This window comes from Rattus norvegicus, chromosome 17, assembly GCF_021556685.1.
Source record: "Rattus norvegicus strain SHRSP/BbbUtx chromosome 17, alternate assembly SHRSP_T2T, whole genome shotgun sequence".
Taxonomy (NCBI): domain Eukaryota; kingdom Metazoa; phylum Chordata; class Mammalia; order Rodentia; family Muridae; genus Rattus; species Rattus norvegicus.
Genome location: NC_141550.1, coordinates 8,892,592 through 8,909,403, shown reverse-complemented (window position 1 = coordinate 8,909,403; position 16,812 = coordinate 8,892,592). Strand labels below are relative to the sequence as shown.

Genomic DNA, 16,812 nt, shown 5'->3' with positions numbered 1-16,812 from the left:
TGATGTAGCCTGGACTGGCTCAGAACCCACAGTAATTCTCCTGCCTCACAGATTTCCAAGAGCTGGGATTTTAGGCGTGGTTTTAGGCCACACCTGGCTAGGCCATGGTTCTGAAGCTGCTTCTGAAAAGGCCTTCCAATTTTCCTTAATTCAAAGTACTCAGCACGCCCAAGTGTCAGTCTTTTAGTGTTTATGAGCACCAGTGTTAAAACCACCTATTTGCCAGATGTAGCAAATTATAGGGTAGACAGTTACACACATACACACACGCACACGCATACGCACACGCACACATACGCGCGCACGCACTTGTGTGTAACTTAGCAGTTATGCGAAATTCAAACTTAACTGGATCTAGTCTCTGTCTGGCAACACAAGCCAGTGTATAACATGCTGAAGTAATACATCAGACTATCTGCGATCACCCAAGGTTCTGCTACCCTCCTCCATTGTGCACTTAAAAGTTTCTCAGACTTTTTGTCTCTTGAAATGAAAGGTATTAACTCCATACATAGGCGCAGTATGTGCCGCAAGCAGAGAGGAGATGTCATGGGAAGGTGTACTGATGGCGGCTCTAATCACGCTTTGACACTTGTTTCCCAAAGCGGCTTCTTTCTAGATCAGGTCTCACAGGACTGGCAAGAGGCCGACCGCCCGACTCCAAGATGGCCGCTGCCGCGGCTGCCAGGAGTCAACATGGCGGCCCGCGGCCACGCCTGCGCTCTCGGCTCTCCTCCCCCTAGTCTTGCTGGGGTTGGGGGCGCGACTCCGGTTGCTGTGCGCCGGTTGTCTTCCACCGCGGTGGCTGTCGCCGCGGCTCCCTGTCGCGCGCCATGCAACTCCTATGCTGGTGGCAAATACTGCTGTGGGTGCTGGGCCTTCCGGCCCGCGGCCTGGAGGGTGAGTGCGGACCTGGCCGAGCGAAGGCACTTGCGTGGGGCGGCGACGCGCTGCCACCGGCGGGTGGTGCGGGACGGTGCGCGGCGGTGCGGGCGCGGTGGGCAGTGGAGGCCGAGTCTGCCCAGGCCCCTCAGCAGGCCTGACCGGCTACCCTTTGCGATGCGCACTTTATTATTAACCACCATCCTAACAGACACCTGACTTTTGTTGTGGCCCGATTAGAATCCCAGAGCTCTGAGTGAGTGATACGCTACATCATGACCTCCTTCAGTGCTTCCAGCAGCCGCGGGAGACAGCTTCCATTAATACCTTCATTTCACAGGCTGGCGATGAGGAGGCTCGGAGGGGAATAAACAATTTGCGTGTTCGCACTTTCTAGTAACTATCAGAGCGTGAAGTCTCTCTGACTTCAACGTTCATCCTGGAGTCCATTCAGCTGGGGCATTTTTTGAAGGTGGTCACTCTCACTCAGTATGAAGGAAACACCAGAAAACTAACATCAAATTCCGGTGGCCCGTGTTTATGTGGGGATCCCTTTAGGTGAGGGAAAGGAGCCATTCTGTGCTAGAATGGGGAGCAGAGAGAGGATCTTTTATCCACTCCTATTCAAGCTCATTTCTTTCGTTCCTTTTTGTTTTATGTATTTATGTATTTATTTATTGTTTTTTTTTCGAGCCTGCGTTTCTCTTTGTAGCCTGGCTGCCCTAGAACTCACTCTGTAGGCCAGGCTAGCTTCTAACTCAAAAGATCTGCCTGTCTCCGCCTCCCGGGTGCTGGGATTAAATACTACCACGGACTGGTTTACACCAAACACTTTTTGTTGCTATTGTTGTTTGTTTTGAGCCAGCTCAGATTGGCCCCCTCTCCTGCCTGCCTAGGGCTATGATTACAGACCTCATTGTTTCCCTTTAGGGATGCCCAACCTGAAACTGAGATTCAGAACCTAAATCCTCTTTCGATGTTAGGCAGCTAGAGATGAGGGCCTGTGATGGAAGCTAGTGTCTTGTCAGATCTCACAGCCGACATTTGGAATTTTCATTCTAGTTAATCACTTGCCTTAAAGGTAAAGGAGATGTCTGGAATTCTTTCTCAAAAAGAAGGCATTGGAACAAGGAGAGAATGGGGGTCCCAGTGTTGTAATAAGCCCTGGTTCTCTGCCCCAGGGGTTATTACAGGCCAGTGGTGTTCCTTACCAGAAAGCAGCCATGCTGGGAAACTGCTCCCTTTGGCCTGTGCTAGCTTAAGGTTCTAGATGGGTCCAGCAGGCCTGTGATCTCAGCCCAGCATAGGTGGAGGCAGAAGGATCAGGAGTTCAAAGCCTGTGGCAAACAAAAGAAACAAAACAATATTGGGTTTAGTTCCTCTACATTCAATGCATACATTAACAGTTTCTCACTACATACCCAGATTTCCCAGGGTTGACAGCCATTGTGAACCCCTTGCAAAATGCAGGATACATTCACACATTCATGCAGACCCTGAAGATATCTGACTAGGATATTGGTCATGTGTCTAGGCTATAGACAGGCCATAAAGGAACTGTCACCAGCGGACTCCTCCTCTGAGTGGCTGAAAATATAAGGCTTCCCCCGCTCCCCACAACAGCTAGTACTGAGCGACTAGCGTCTGTTTTTAAGGGTGCTGCTCAGGTGCCTAGGAATGGGAGTGAGCACCGGGCCTGAGTTCTGAGATCCTGTAGTGGCCTAGACCAGTGAGTCAGATAGCAGTTGTTAGTTTGTTACTTTTTGTTTTTGGCATGTGTCACAATGTAGCCTATCCTAGTTTGAAGTCATGGAAATCCCCCTGCCTCAGGCTCACTATGACTGGGATTATAGGTGTGATCCATCTACGGTGTTCAGCTTTCTGAGTCTTTCCGTGAATCCTGTCCATTGTACTGCTGGGCACCGGGGCTGCACGGAAGGGTTAGACAAAGTAGACGGCCTGCCCTCCTACATAGACGGTAAGGCAAGTATCAAATGGATACAAATTATTAAGTGAATTTTAAGGGAAGAGAATAGGTCAAGGGAAGTGCTCGGCTTTACTGGGTGCCATCTGGAGACTGCTTACCCTGGTTAGGATGGATGTCCTTATAGAAGTGAAATTTAGTGTTTCCATCTGAAGGATACTGGGTTTGCCTGGAGGTGGAGAGGTGGAGCAGAGGACTTTCTTAGCCAAGAAAACATCCTCAGGAATGGGGACAGTGGGAGTGATCAGGGGCCAGGCAGTCACACAGGGCAGGGGATGCCACTGAAAGAGTTTTAAGCTGGGGAGAAGCAAGAACATCTCTGACCAGGTCTACAGGGAGACGGACCAAGAGCAGGTGGCCAGGAGAAACTAAGTATCTGGAATACACCAGGGGGAAGATAGCCAGGTTAGTTAGAAGAGTAGATTAGGGCTTACCTGCTAGTAATTGTCAAAAATAAAATAGCCATAGTTGGAGTCTCATTTATTCATAAGGTAGTTGGGGATAAGCATAAACTGGTTCTACTATTTTTTTTAAGATTTATTTATTTTATGTATATGAGTACACTGTAGCTGTCTTCAGACGCACCAGAAGAGGGCATTGGATCCCATTACAGATGGTTGTGAGCCACCATGTGGGTGCTGGGAATTGAACTCAGGACCTCTGGAAGAGCAGTCAGTGTTCTTAACCGCTGAGCCATCTCTGCAGCCCTAGTTCTACTGTTAAGGCCACCACTGTTATTCTTTTCTTTGTGTCCTTGTTATCTTTTCCTAACTGGTTGCCTGCATTGCAGTGTTTTGTTTGTTTTTGTTTTTGTACTTCACATGACAACTGGCAGATTTCTGGTGTGTTCTGGGTTTGCCTTTTTACTTGGCATCTTTTCTATAGCATCCCTGCCTGTGGTCTCCAGAACTGGAGATGGTAATGACTCTCTTAGAGTAAAATGGAAACTTTTTTCTCTGTCGGGGGGTAGGTCTCATTTTGGAAGATAATTGTTTAAGTCTTTGGGGTTCCTTTGCTTTCAAATATGACAATATGCTGCCCTGCTTTAGTTGCAGAGGACAGTGGTCACACGTGGCAGGAGGAGCGGCCAGTCCCAGCTCTCCAGGTTGGATCTGTGTACCTGAATGAAGAGGAGGCTGCACAGGGCCATCGGGTCCAGGCAAGAGTGGCGGAGCCCTCTGAGGCCTCTCTGGGTCCCCGCGGAGATCCCATGGTGGTGCTGTCGGTGATTCCCGGGGCAGCTGAGGACCAACGGAGCACCGAGGCCCACGATGGCACCTGCAGTGCGCAGGGAGACGAAGACCCGCGCTGCGGTGGCCGAGAGAACCTCTTCGGGCTTCAGGGTGCAGGCGGCTTCCAGGATCGGGAAGAGGAGTACTATGCCGAGCCTGGAGTGGCAGAGGCCGAGCCCGTAGCCACTGAGGATGCCAATAGCACCGACAGCCTCAAGTCCCCCAAGGTGAACTGTGAGGAGAGGAATGTGACCGGGCTAGAAAACTTCACTCTGAAGATTTTAAATATGTCCCAGGTAGGAAGCATGTGTTAATGTCTGCACGTCTCTATGTCTGTCTCGATGTCTCTGTCTTTCTCTTCAAACTCACCTTATGATCTAGTGCTCACCAACTTTCAAATGGGTATCGTTGGGGTTGGTCTCCAACCCCTGGGCTCAGGTGGGCGTGGCCAGAGAGCAGGCTGCCTCAGCATCCTCTGCTCAGCCTCTTCCGGGTACTCGGTTACTCGGTTACTCGTTACTCTGTTAGGATGGTGTTGAATGATTGCCGCAGTGCAGCCAGCCACTCTGTTTTGACAGGTCTCAGGTGACCAAGGTTGGCTTTGTAGCAAAATATGACCCATGACCCACCTCTGGAGTGCTGGGGTCAGCACCACCATGCGCTGGGGATTGAGCCCAAGTCTTTTTGTATTCCAGCCCTGCTGTCTTAAAAAGAGAAGATGACGTTTAGGTGATGAAAAGCTAGCCATTCTTACAAGAATCTCACCACCAAGGCCATGGGAACATCCCACTGGACATGTAGGTGCTCGGGATCAGAATCACAGCAGTGCTCTTTTCTAGAGCTGAGATCAGCCCAGTGAGAGACCGCTTACCTAGCTAGTGGGAGGCCCTGGGTACAATCCCCAGCGCCACGGAATGATTAAACAAACAAACATGTTTTAAAAGTCTGAATGAGGGACTGGAGAGATGGCTCAGTGTTTAAAGAGTCCTGACTGCTCGTCCAGAGGTCCTGAGTTCAAATCCTAGCTCACAATCACATGTAACTCTAGTTCCAGGGAGTCCAGTGCCCTCTCTGGCCACCTCCAATGTCTAGGCTCGGGTACACACACCCACATCCAGGTACACACGTATGATTAAATAATAATAAAAATAAATCTTTTCTTCTTTTTTTAAATAAATCTTTTTTAAAGAAAAGAAAGTCTGGATGACTAAACTGTAGTTTGATATTTATGCTGGAAAATGTGTTACAGTGGTGAAGTTTCTCTTCTCTCTAAAGACGGAGTCCAGTGCTTGCTCTGCAGTGAGGCCATTGTCTGAAAACCCAGCCACGGCTCTCTAGACACTTAGATAAACGATGGTCTCCCAGGGGGATTCTAGAGTGATAGCTAACAGTTTCTGTAGATGTTTAAGAAGCCAGAAGAGCAGGACGAAGTGTCTTACCTGAGAGAAGCAAACCTTAGCTCGGAGGGCACTGGTGGCTCACTGTGGTGGAGGGCATGGCATAGCTAACTCATATGGCTTCTCCAGGGTCTGGGTCAGCCTGGCTCACACCCCCTCCAGACTGCACTAAGCACTGTCCTCAGGACATCAGGGCTGTTTTGTTTCGGGGTTACAGTTGGAGCGCCTGTGGCAGGAGCGGTGCCACTAACCTTTGGCCATTCACATTCATCCTAGCTCTGGCAAGATGGCAGTTTGAAAGTGTTTGACGTTGCCTTAGGGTTTTGTTGCTATGAAGGGACAACATGATCAAGGCAACTCTTACAAAGGCAGACATTTAATTGGGGCCGGTTTACAGTTTCAGAGGTTTAGTCCATTATCAACATGGTGGGCAGTGTGCAGGCAGACCCGTTGCTGGAGGAGCCGAGAGTTCTACCTCTTGATCTGAAGGCAGCAGAAGGGGACTGGAGTTTCCTGAGGCCCAGAGTTTGTGCATGGGCCCTCAAAGCTCACCCTCACAGTGACACATTTCCTCCAACAAGGCCAGACTTCCTAATGCTTGGACACTCCCTGTGGTCCAAGCGTTTAAACACTTCAGTCTTTGGGGGCCAAGTCCATTCAAACCACCACAGATATGCCATCTTTTTCTCACTGTGACAAATCTATAAAGCTCCTGGGGGAATCCACTTATGAAGAGGAAAGCTTGTTTGGGCTCACTGCTCTGGAGCCGTCACTTGGCTCCATCATTTTTGGGCCTGCGATGAGGCAGTATACCGTGGTGGAAGACATGTTAGAAAAGTTCCTCACCTCCTGGGACTGGGAAGGAAAAAGAAAACGAAGAGGTCAAGGGTCAAGGTTTGTGATGCTGCACACGCTCAGCCCTGTGGAGAGGGAGGAGGCAGGTTTGTGCGTGTGAAGTCAGCCTTCTCTATATACTGAGTTCCAGGTCCAACAGTCCCTTCACGCTCCAGGGGCTGGAGAGATGGCTCAGAGGCCTTGCTTTCTCTTGCAGAGGACCTGGGTTCAGTTCCTAGTACCCACACGGTGGTTTAATTCCCAGCACCCATCTATAACTCTGGTTCCAGAGGATCTGATGCCCTCTTCTGGCCTTCACAGGCACCGGGCACACTGCTGCACAGACACACGGCAGAAGACTCATAAGCAACAGCTGGGCGAGCTCCAGTGACCTAGGACCTTCTAGCAGAGCTTACCTTCCAGCGTTGGAACTACTTTCCAGTAGCTCCACAGGCTGGGAGTGAGCCTCCAGCTAATGTCTCTGGCTAAGCAGTTAAGATGTCTGTGGCTCTTCAGTGGACCTGAGCTCTGTTCCAAACACCCATGTCGGGCATCCCACTACTGCCTGTAGCTCCTGTTCCAAGGGCTCTACCGCCCTTTGCTGGCGTCCACGGGCACCTGCATGCACATATGTGCAAAGGTGCATACATACTCACAAGCACATAACACAAATCTTAAAAGGCCTAAACCATAGCACTTGAGATGTACGATTCAATGCCACAGCGCACAGATGCCACGGTGGTCTGTGTGTGCTGTGAGTGCTTAGTGCTTGAGTTGATCGCCGCAGTGTTGGGAAAGCTGAGATGAGAGTGCGTTTGTGCTCTCCGCCAGTCTCCCTCCTCTCTGCCCTCCTGCCGTTTGTTCACTAGAGCAGCAGCGTGTCCTCTTTCTTGGGGATCCTTCAGAAACACACACGGGTACTTTGGGTTTGTTTTGTATCCCTACTGTCCTGGAACTTGCTATGTAGACCAGGCTGGCCTTGAACCTAGAGAGTTCCTTCCTGCCTCCTTGCCTAGCTGGCACCTGTGCATTTAACGCTGACTTTAACTCTTGTCCTTTGCTTTGCAGGACCTCATGGATTTCCTAAACCCAAATGGTAGTGACTGTACGCTGGTCCTCTTCTATACCCCATGGTGCCGATTCTCTGCCAGCCTGGCTCCTCATTTTAACTCCCTGCCTCGCGCATTTCCAACACTCGGCTTTTTGGCTCTGGATGCATCTCAGCACAGCAGGTATCCCTGGCCGAGTGTGGCTTGTCTTGTCAGTGATGTCATGGTCACAGGAACCCTTGTTGGTTAAGCTACTAGTGGGGAAGGTCATGGGGCTTTGTAAAAGGCTGCTGGTCGTCAGGCTCCTGGGAGCTGGTGGCGGCCTGCTCTGTGTGGTGGACAGAAGAGTGGCAGGTGACTCTGGATGGCAGGGACGTGGCATGGCCAGAGGACCTTGGATAGTCTACAGCAGACCAAATTAGTCCAAGCGGTACCCAAGGGCATCTGTCTGTGCAGTAGCCTGCAGTGTAGTTCCCAGCCCTGTGTTGTGCCCAGGCAGGTTTCTTTTTAATTGTCATCTTTTTTTTTAAACATTTATTTATTTATTATGTATACATCATACAGCTTTCTGCCTGCATGTATGCACCTGCAGGCCAGAAGAGGGCACCAGACCTGATTATAGATGGTTGTGAGCCACCATGTGGTTGCTGGGAATTGAACTCAGGACCTCTGGAAGAGCAGACAGTGCTCTTAACCTCTGAGCCATCTCTCCAGCCCTTAATTGTCATCTTTTAAAAGTACTTTCATTTCTTTATTTTTAACATATGCATGTGGGTGTTCTGGCTGCATAAAGGCTGTGTGCTCCATGCCCAGGAAGGACAGAAGAAGGTGCTGGACCCTGGGAACTAGAGTTATGTGAGCCACTATGTGGGGTGCAGAGAATCTAACCCAGGTCCTCTGGAGAGCAGCTGGTGCTCTTAACCGTCTCCATGCCCCTTTTTAATCTTAAGAAAATGTACACATCTGTTTTGCGCATGCACACATGGATGCAGTACCTGCAGAAATTAGGAAAGGGGGTTAGGTCCTGCAGAGCTAGAGTTAGAAAAGGTGCTGAGCTCTGGACATGGGGGCTGGGAGCCAAACTCCGGTTCTCTTAAGAGCAGTCTGCACACTTAACTCTGAGCCATCTCTATGTTCTTTCCCTGTCGTCGTCATCGTCCTTCTTCTTCTTCTTCTTCTTCTTCTTCTTCTTCTTCTTCTTCTTCTTCTTCTTCTTCTTCTTCTTCTTCTTCTTCTTCTTCTTCTTCTCCTCTTCCTCCTCCTCCTCCTCCTCCTCCTTCTTCTTCTCCTTCTCCTTCTCCTTCTCCCTCTTCCTCTTCCTCTTCCTCTTCCTCTTCTTCTTCCTCCCTCCCCCTTCCTTTCTTCCTTTCTTCCTCTTTTTTTTTTTTACCCTGGAGCTGAGGACCCAACCCAGGGCCTTGCGCTTGCTAGGCAAGCGCTCTACCAGTGAGCTAAATCCCCAACTCCTCTTGTTTTGTTTTTTTTTTTTTAAGATAAGGTTTCCTTCTGGCTGTCCTGGAACTCACTCTGTAGACCAACCTGGCCCAGAACTCAGAGCTCTGCCTGCCTCCACCTCCTGAGTGCTGGGATCGGAGGCGTGTGCCCCTGCTGCCTGGCTGTCTTCTCTTTCTTTATGCCTACTTACATTTCTTTTTCTTTTTTGAGACAGAGGCTCACTCTGCACCCCACACTGGCCTTGAATTCTCAGCAGTCCTCATGCCTCAGCCTCCCAAGTGCTGAGGTTACAGGCGTGAGCCCCCACACTTATACTTACTCTTTTTTAAAAATAGTTTTTAAAGATTTATTTATTTGTTATATGTGAGTACACCGTAGCTGTCCTCAGACATACCAGAAGAGGGCATCAGATCCCATTACAGATGGGTGTGAGCCACCATGTGGTTGCTGGGATTTGAACTTAGGACCTCTGGAAGAGCAGTCAGTGCTCTTAACCGCTGAGCCATCTCTCCAGTCTGTTTTCATTGTTTATGAAAAATAAATTGTCCTTCAAATTAGTAATTATAGTTTTTTAAAGATTTTTTTATTTATGGTGTATTAGTGTTCTCTGGAGGAAAAGAGCTGATGGTATGTGTACACATACACACACACACACACACACAGACACACATACATACACATACACACACACACATATATACACACACAGACACACACACAGACACACACAGACACACACACAGACACACACACACACACACACACACACACACACACACACACACACACGGACTTATTGGAGCAGCCTGTGGGATGTGGTCCAGCTAGACCAACAATGGCTGTCTCCTGATGGAATCAGGAGTCTGCAAGGTTGGATGTCTCAGCTGCTCTCCAGTCTGCACTGGAATTCCAGAGAAGGGCGTTCAGCTCTCAGTGAGGGATACCTCCCAAGCAGGATGGAAGGACTTGCTAGCTGGAGGGAGGGCAGCAGGCAGAAACAAAGCCTCCTCCCTCCACGATCTTTTATGTAGGCTGCTGCTGAGGTACGCCCAGTTTTGGGGTGGGTCTTCTCTCTTCAAATGATCCAACCAGGAAGATACCTCACGCAGCTGCTGGGGTTTTAGTCGATTCCACATGTGGTCAAATTGACAACCAAGATTAGCCATCATGCATGGAATGTGAGCATCTGCACGCATGTGGAGGCAGAGGAGAGGTCTGGGCTGGAGCTGAAGTTGCAGGCAGTGGTGAGCTGCCCCATACAGGTCCTCTAGGAGAGCACTATGTATGCGCTCCTAACTCCTGAGCCACCTCTCCAGTCCTAACTTAGTAAGTCCTCTGTCTGCTTCCGGAACGTTTGCACACGGCTGGCCTAAGGAGTGGCAATGCTCGTCAAGTTCAGAAGCGCAGGCCACACTGGGAGTGGACCTGCTTCTTCCCGCTCTCCCTTCCGAAGGCTTTGGCCCCTCCTTGCTGCCTTCCTCTGCCTCCCATTACAGCGTGGAACACGTGTTTCATGGTACAGCAACGTCAGAATGACACAAGTGCCATTGCTCACCCAACACTGCTTGTTAGTGCTGGGAGAAACCGAGGCATGGCGAGGTTCAGCAGTGTTCCCAAAGGTTATAGCTGGCTCTGTTGTAAAGCACTCCCAGAACCTGGACTGGCTGTGTGAAGGCAAAAGAAGTCTGCAGGCCACTCCTGCCAAGCCCTCCCTCCCTAGTTCTGAGCCTCCTGGTGTATGGATTGAATCATGGATTCCTTTGCACCAATTTGGAAAAGAATTGCTTACTGTGTGCTGATCTTTTTGGAAGGAAGGGATGGCCATTCTGAAGTTTGAATTTTTTTTTTTCCTGTCAAGAAAATTGACACACTGTGCTTTATCCATGAATTAGAATTTTCTGGTCTGTGTTTTGACATTGGCATCACTGGGTCATGGCTGGAATCATATGCTACTTGGATTGCAGAGCAGTACTGCCCCAGTCCTGACTCCCTAAGGCGGTGGCAAGGAACAGGCCAAAAGTCTAAAGTTCGACTCTAAAAGGTCACAACGAATTTTTCACTGATTTCCACCAATTCTCACGGGGTAGCCACGGGAAAGCCATGCTGTGGGGCTTTCTAACTTAACTGTCTTCCTTCTTTTACAGCCTTTCTACCAGATTTGGCACTGTAGCTGTCCCTAACATTTTGTTATTTCAAGGAGCCAAACCAATGGCGAGGTTTAACCATACAGATCGAACCTTGGAAACACTGAAAATCTTCATTTTCAATCAGACAGGTATGGAGAAGAACATCTGTGGAGGGAGGTATTTCGTTTTGTTTTCGAGACAGGGTCTCCCTTGTAGCCCTGGCTGGCCTGGAACTTGCTCTGTAGACCAGGCTGGCCCAGAACTCAGAGAGAATGTTATGTTAGTAGCAGCAAACAATGTATCTTCCTCAGTTTGCCTTGCAGCTAACAGTTGTGGTTGTGAACTTCTGCTGAATTGTTGGGCGTGCTTATGACCTGTTATTGTGTCAAGTTCCATTCATTAATCCATTTGCAGAAGTTGCAGCTAATTCCTCAGTATTTGCCAAAATGTATGGCCCTGTGGTTTATTCCTATTTATTTGAATTTTGATTGTGAGTTGAAGAAATGTGTTCCTCAGAAACTTCCCTTTCTCACAGCCACATAGCCTCGACTGTGAGCATCCCTCTTCTCCCTGAGGTGCACTCACTAGAGATGAGTGCAGAGTAGAACACGCCTCAGTGCACATTGTTCTTGGTTTTCCTCCCACACTAAAGAGCAGAGATCCTCTTTATCTCAGGTTATCTCAGAGCCGGCTGAGAATGCCACAGGGCTGCTGGGAACTCTGAACCTCGTGCTGGACCCCTGACTCACCAGTCATGGAGGAGTCAATGGGGAGAGAAAGCCATTGTGTTTGGTGATTGCAGGGTTCCAGGTGCCTGGTATCTTTGGTGATCACTGCTCAGTGGTGGGTAATTGTCTTATAGGTCTTCCAGGAACTCTTTTAAAGGCATCTTGATAACCTGCGGGAACTTCTTAGAGTAGCTTTATTTTGTTGAACTTTGGTCTTAAGAGAACAAAAGGTAACTCTTCAGAGCGCAAGAACGAGAAAAGCTCCGAGGAGTCAGAAATTCTGGAATTTTAGCTTTGAAAGGCTGGAAGGATTCCTGATTCTTTGATGTGGCGGGAAGCAAGGCGAGTTACAAATCATGCTGACATGCAAGTGAAATCCTTCCAAGATATGCTTGAGGTAGTGTTTATTTTAGGGTTGCTTGTCATTTTGCATGCCATGCATCATACTTCAGACAAGCCTCGGATATGTTTTCTTTCTGATTTGAAACAATTAATTTCTCTTTCAGGTATAGAAGCCAAGAAAAATGTGGTGGTAACGCAGGCTGACCAACTGGGCCCGCTCCCCAGCACGTTGGTAAAGACTGTGGATTGGCTGCTTGTGTTTTCCTTGTTCTTTTTAATTAGTTTCATTATGTACGCTACCATCCGCACTGAGAGTATCCGGTGGCTGATTCCAGGACAAGAGCAGGAACACGCAGAGTAGAGACAGAACTGAACCCGAACACGTGGGGTCTTAGCCCTGCGGACTTAGCATTACAGCGGCTAACGTGTGGACTTGCCACGGAAGTCAGGTTCAAGAATCATGTTCTTGTTGAACTACTGAAAGGCTGAAAAGATTTCATTTAAATGTGTTTTTACTGTGACAATTAGCAGATGCAAAAGTGTCCACTAGAATTGACTGTTCTTGTTTTTAATACTTGAACATAATGAATGAATTTCTCTTCTAGTGTTGTTAAGCAGGAAAGTTGCTGTATGACAGGTGGAACTTCCCGGGAAGCATGGGCTAGGACAGGAAGTGTGGGCTACGATGGGGAGCATGGGCTAGGACAGGAAGTGTGGGACGGGATGGCAAAGTGTGCGTCTACCACAGGACCAGGTGAAAAATAAAGTCACTGAAAGAATTCAAAGTGGTTTCGCTTGTTTCTAGGAATGGTGGACATTAGGAGAAATTCCTAATTCTAATGAAAACATGTTAATTCTCTGCTAGAGCACGGACTTTAACCAGTTATACCTTAAAACCCCAAACACAGCTACACTGAGATCCTAAGGAAGTATAAAACCCTGCCCTTGCCTGAAGGTTGATTCTGGTCTAGTTTAGGACACATTTAGAAAAGAGACAGCTTGGGCCACTGAGATGGCTTAGCAGAGATAAAGGTGCTTGCCACCAAGCGTGAAGACCCGAGTTCAATCCCTGTGTTCCCCACCGTGGAAGGGGAGAACTGGCTCCTAAAGGTTGTTTTCTAATCTCTGTGAGTCATAACACCATAACATGTGCCCCCTCCATATGCTTATTAAAAACAGAAAATCTTATAGAGACAACATATAATTTATACAAACCTCTTGAAAAACTGTTCTCTAAATTCAGACATGAGCACCAATGGCCTAACAGTAAATTATGCTTTGCATTTTTTGAGATAGGGCCTCAAGTCGGCTGGCCTGGAACTCAAAGAGATTCCAGTGTCTGCCTCCCAAGTGCTGGGATTAAAGGCGAGTGCCACTGTACCTGGGTTGATAGATTACTGTTGAGGTCACTTTGTCCAGTGTTTGAGACACTAGCTCAGCCTCTGATGTCCCTCCACCATGCCCATCCTTTTCCTGCTGCTTTATGACTAGATTTGGGAAGCCATGGCTTCAGACAGTGGCGTGAAGGTGGGAAAATGACGGGCCACCACTTTGTTAACACCCCCTACCATTCTGTTTTCAGTTCTAAGCGGTAGCCCAGGCTGGTCTCAAACCTCAGGTCCTCATGCCTGTCCTGAAAGCTGAGATTCAGGCTTGTACCTCATGTCCTGGAAAAAATCCTCACTTTAATATACACATTTCAAGAATATTTTCCATGTTCATAAACATATAATAAGACTTTTAATTTTAACCCCCGTACCAGATCCTTAGGCATGAGCCTTAAGGAATCCATGCTGTTACCCACGTTATTTTAAGTCAGTGCTGCCTGACCAGCACCCTCAGATTATCCTGAGTCTTGCTTTTCTAGATTGTTAACATCTTGTTAATCAGGCAAAAGAAGTCTAAATTTTAGGTTATTTTGAGCCTTTATTCTTTTCTTCTAAGTCCATTTGGGATATAAGACTGCTAGCAATTGTGAAACCAATGTTAAATGAGCTCTTTAATATATCCCTTTGCCAAATTCTCTGTAAAACAGATAAAAATAAGAACATACTGGTATTTTAGACTGCTGTGTATCTCAGGCTGGCCTGCAACGCCCAGCATTCCACCTGCCTCTGCCTCTAGAATTCTGGGACTAAAGGCGTGTGCCACCGTGCCAGGCAAATTGGTAATATTAATGTACTAATTTAGAAAAGACTAACAGTTGTGCACGGTGGCACATGTCCTGAATCCCCAGCTCCTGGGAGATGAAGACAGATGTTCAAGGCCAGCCTCTGCAACTCTGTACCTGGGCTTCATGAAAACTGCCTCAAGAAAGGAACACAATAAAGTTACTTAGTAAAAAACCAAAAAGATGTAAACTGAGCTGCAACATTTTACTTAAAACTCACCGCTATGTTATCCCTACCCCCACCCCGCCCCCGACACACACCACGGGCTTTAAAATGAATTTTATTGTCACTTACATCGCAAGAAAAAAAAATGGCAAAAGAATAATGAAGATTAACGTACAAACATAAGGCATGGAAGAGAAATTAGGTGTCCCACCGGTCCCAGGTTGGGTCTCGGTGATGCACTTGTGCATGCGGTATGGTGGAGCGGGAGAGAGGAGCGAGCTCAGCGCGGCGGCCGGGTCTTTAAACACTGACCACGGGAGCCGTGGCCCCGCGAACCCCGGCTGCTCGTCCCGCGGAGGGCGCTCTGTCTGCTGCGAGTCCCCGCGGGCGCGGCGGCCATCCCGTCCGGGGGCCTTCGGCGCCGCATCAGGCAGCGCGCGGGGCAGCCCGGGGCCATGGCGGCGGCGGTGGGCGTGCGCGGCGCGGGGCGCTGGTTGGTGGCGCTGCGCTGCCGGGGCGCGAGCGGGGCGGCCATGGTGAGTGCGGCCCGCGCGGGACGCAGGGCCTTCCTTCAGCTGGGTGGGAGCGGCTGCGCGCGCAGACCCGCAGCTCCCACGCTGCAGTCCCGGCGCGGAGGTGGCTCAGGCTGGGGGTTATCCGTGAGTTCGAGGCCAGCCGGGGCTCCGTAGTGGGCCCTGCCTCAAACAAAACAAAACAAAACAAAACAAAACACCCAGGCTGTTTCAGCCGTAGTTTTTGAGCTTGCTCACCGGAGACAATGTCGTGGGGGAAAAAAATCTAAATGTGAAGCCGATGATGGGCCGTGGCCATTCTGTATGCTACAAGCGGTCCTGGGGTGGCCTCCTAAGTGATCGGCTAACCGTGTTGTTTCGGGTCAGAGAGCTTTAGGAAGAATTAGTAACCGCTCCACCTCCCTTTCCCTATTTTTGAAGGGCACATCGATTTTTCTCACCACTTTTAAAGGGGACATTTAATTTTCTTACTTCAGACTTTCGGATTTTGGCCGTGCGTTGTGACTTGTAATTCTTGTATCTAGCGAGGCTGAGGCAGGAGGATTACCGCGCACCCGGTGAGGTGTGCTGTGAGACCATCTGAGGGGTTGTTCATTGAGGGGGTAAGGGGTGGAGGGGAGGGAGAGCAAACCGAGGCTGTTTTTTTTTTTTTTTTTTTTTTTTTTTTTTTTTTTTTTTTTTTTTTTAACAAGCAGCTCCATCTAGTGGAAAATGTAGCGTGGAGCGCACCATTTCATTTTCAGGCGCTCGTTAGAACCCATTCGATAACTTTTTTTTAATGAATAAGTCATAGACATGATTTATTTTCCTGTAAAATTTCTATAATACATTTTCCAGAATAGTTTTTCTTGTTACGTAGTAGAATTGTTGAAGTCAGAAAATTATGCAGATAACGTCCATTATGTTTAACTAATGACTTTAGAGGAAAAAAATTTTTTTCCTGGCGTAATCCAGGTCTAGTCATTGCATGTAGTTAACATTTAAAAAAATTAATTTACGGGCTGGAGAGATGGCTCAGCGGTTGAGCACTGACTGTTCTTCCAGAGGTCCTGAGTTCAATTCCCAGCAGCCACATGGTGGCTCACAACCATCTGTAAAGAGATCTGATGCCCTCTTCTGGTGTGTCTGAAGACAGCTACAGTGTACTTATATATAATAAATAAATGAATCTTTAGGGGTTGGGGATTTAGCTCAGTGGTAGAGCGCTTGCCTAGCAAGCGCAAGGCCCTGGGTTCGGTCATCAGCTCCGAAAAAAAAAAATTAATTTACTTAAGATAAATTTCGATACAGATGTATTTAGGTACACTAAACTCCTCTCTCTTTCTTACCTGGTTTCTTTCTCCCAATAAAAGAAGGAATGAAATTTCATTTTGCTTTGTCTTTAGTGGATAAGTTTCATGTAGCTGAGGCTGACTTGAACTCCGATACATTCCTGCTTCTACCTCCCAAGTACATAAGCGTTTTGTCCACCACCCTCCGTGTGAAATTTCCTTAACATGTAAAATAGCTCAATTTGATTGCTGCCACCAGGGCATGCTCCTCTCTGAGGTGCTGCTGATCTTATAAAATTATGGTGTCTGGGAAGGAATGAGTCAACAGGTTTGATTTGAATGGCTGCCATGTGTTGGGCACCATCACATTTAAGATCTCACTTTCTCTCCCTCCTTTCAGCGCTTTCCCCTCTCTCAACCCTGTCTTTCCTTCCACCTCATAATGGAGATGTAGACCAGGTTGGCCTTAAACACAGACATCCACCTGCCTCTGCCTCCCCAGCACTGATGCTTAGTGAAAGATCTCTTCAAGTCATTCAAGCACCAAAAAGTTCAGATGGACGGTGATGGCGCACATCTTTAATCCCAGCATTCAGGAGGCAGAAACAGGTGGATCTGTGAGTTCAAGGCCAGCCTGGTCTAC

The 16,812-nt window shown here is 48.4% G+C and overlaps 2 protein-coding genes across 8 annotated transcripts in view; both read left to right on the top strand.

Annotated features, from left to right (window-relative positions):
* The first annotated feature begins 727 nt into the window (after positions 1–727).
* Txndc15 (thioredoxin domain containing 15) lies at positions 728–12,814 on the top strand. 2 transcript variants are annotated; one of them, NM_001024998.2, is given in 5 exon segments: positions 728–900; positions 3,922–4,394; positions 7,398–7,561; positions 10,978–11,108; positions 12,194–12,814. In NM_001024998.2, coding segments are annotated over 5 exon segments (1,032 nt in total). In that variant the 5' UTR covers positions 728–833; the 3' UTR covers positions 12,391–12,814.
* Positions 12,815–14,794: 1,980 nt separating this feature from the next.
* Positions 14,795–16,812, top strand: part of Pcbd2 (pterin-4 alpha-carbinolamine dehydratase 2) — a 51,369-nt gene continuing 49,351 nt past the window's right edge. For 5 of the 6 annotated variants that reach the window (XR_015640980.1, XR_015640982.1, XR_015640981.1 and 2 more), the window contains exon 1: positions 14,805–14,901. Coding sequence is in view for 2 of the 6 variants with exons in the window: in XM_087591541.1 (XP_087447667.1) it covers positions 14,821–14,901 (81 nt within the window). In the remaining 4 variants the exon portion in view is untranslated. Of the gene's footprint in view, positions 14,902–16,812 lie in introns of all 6 variants that reach the window. The other variant, NM_001402494.1, reaches the window with a different exon arrangement.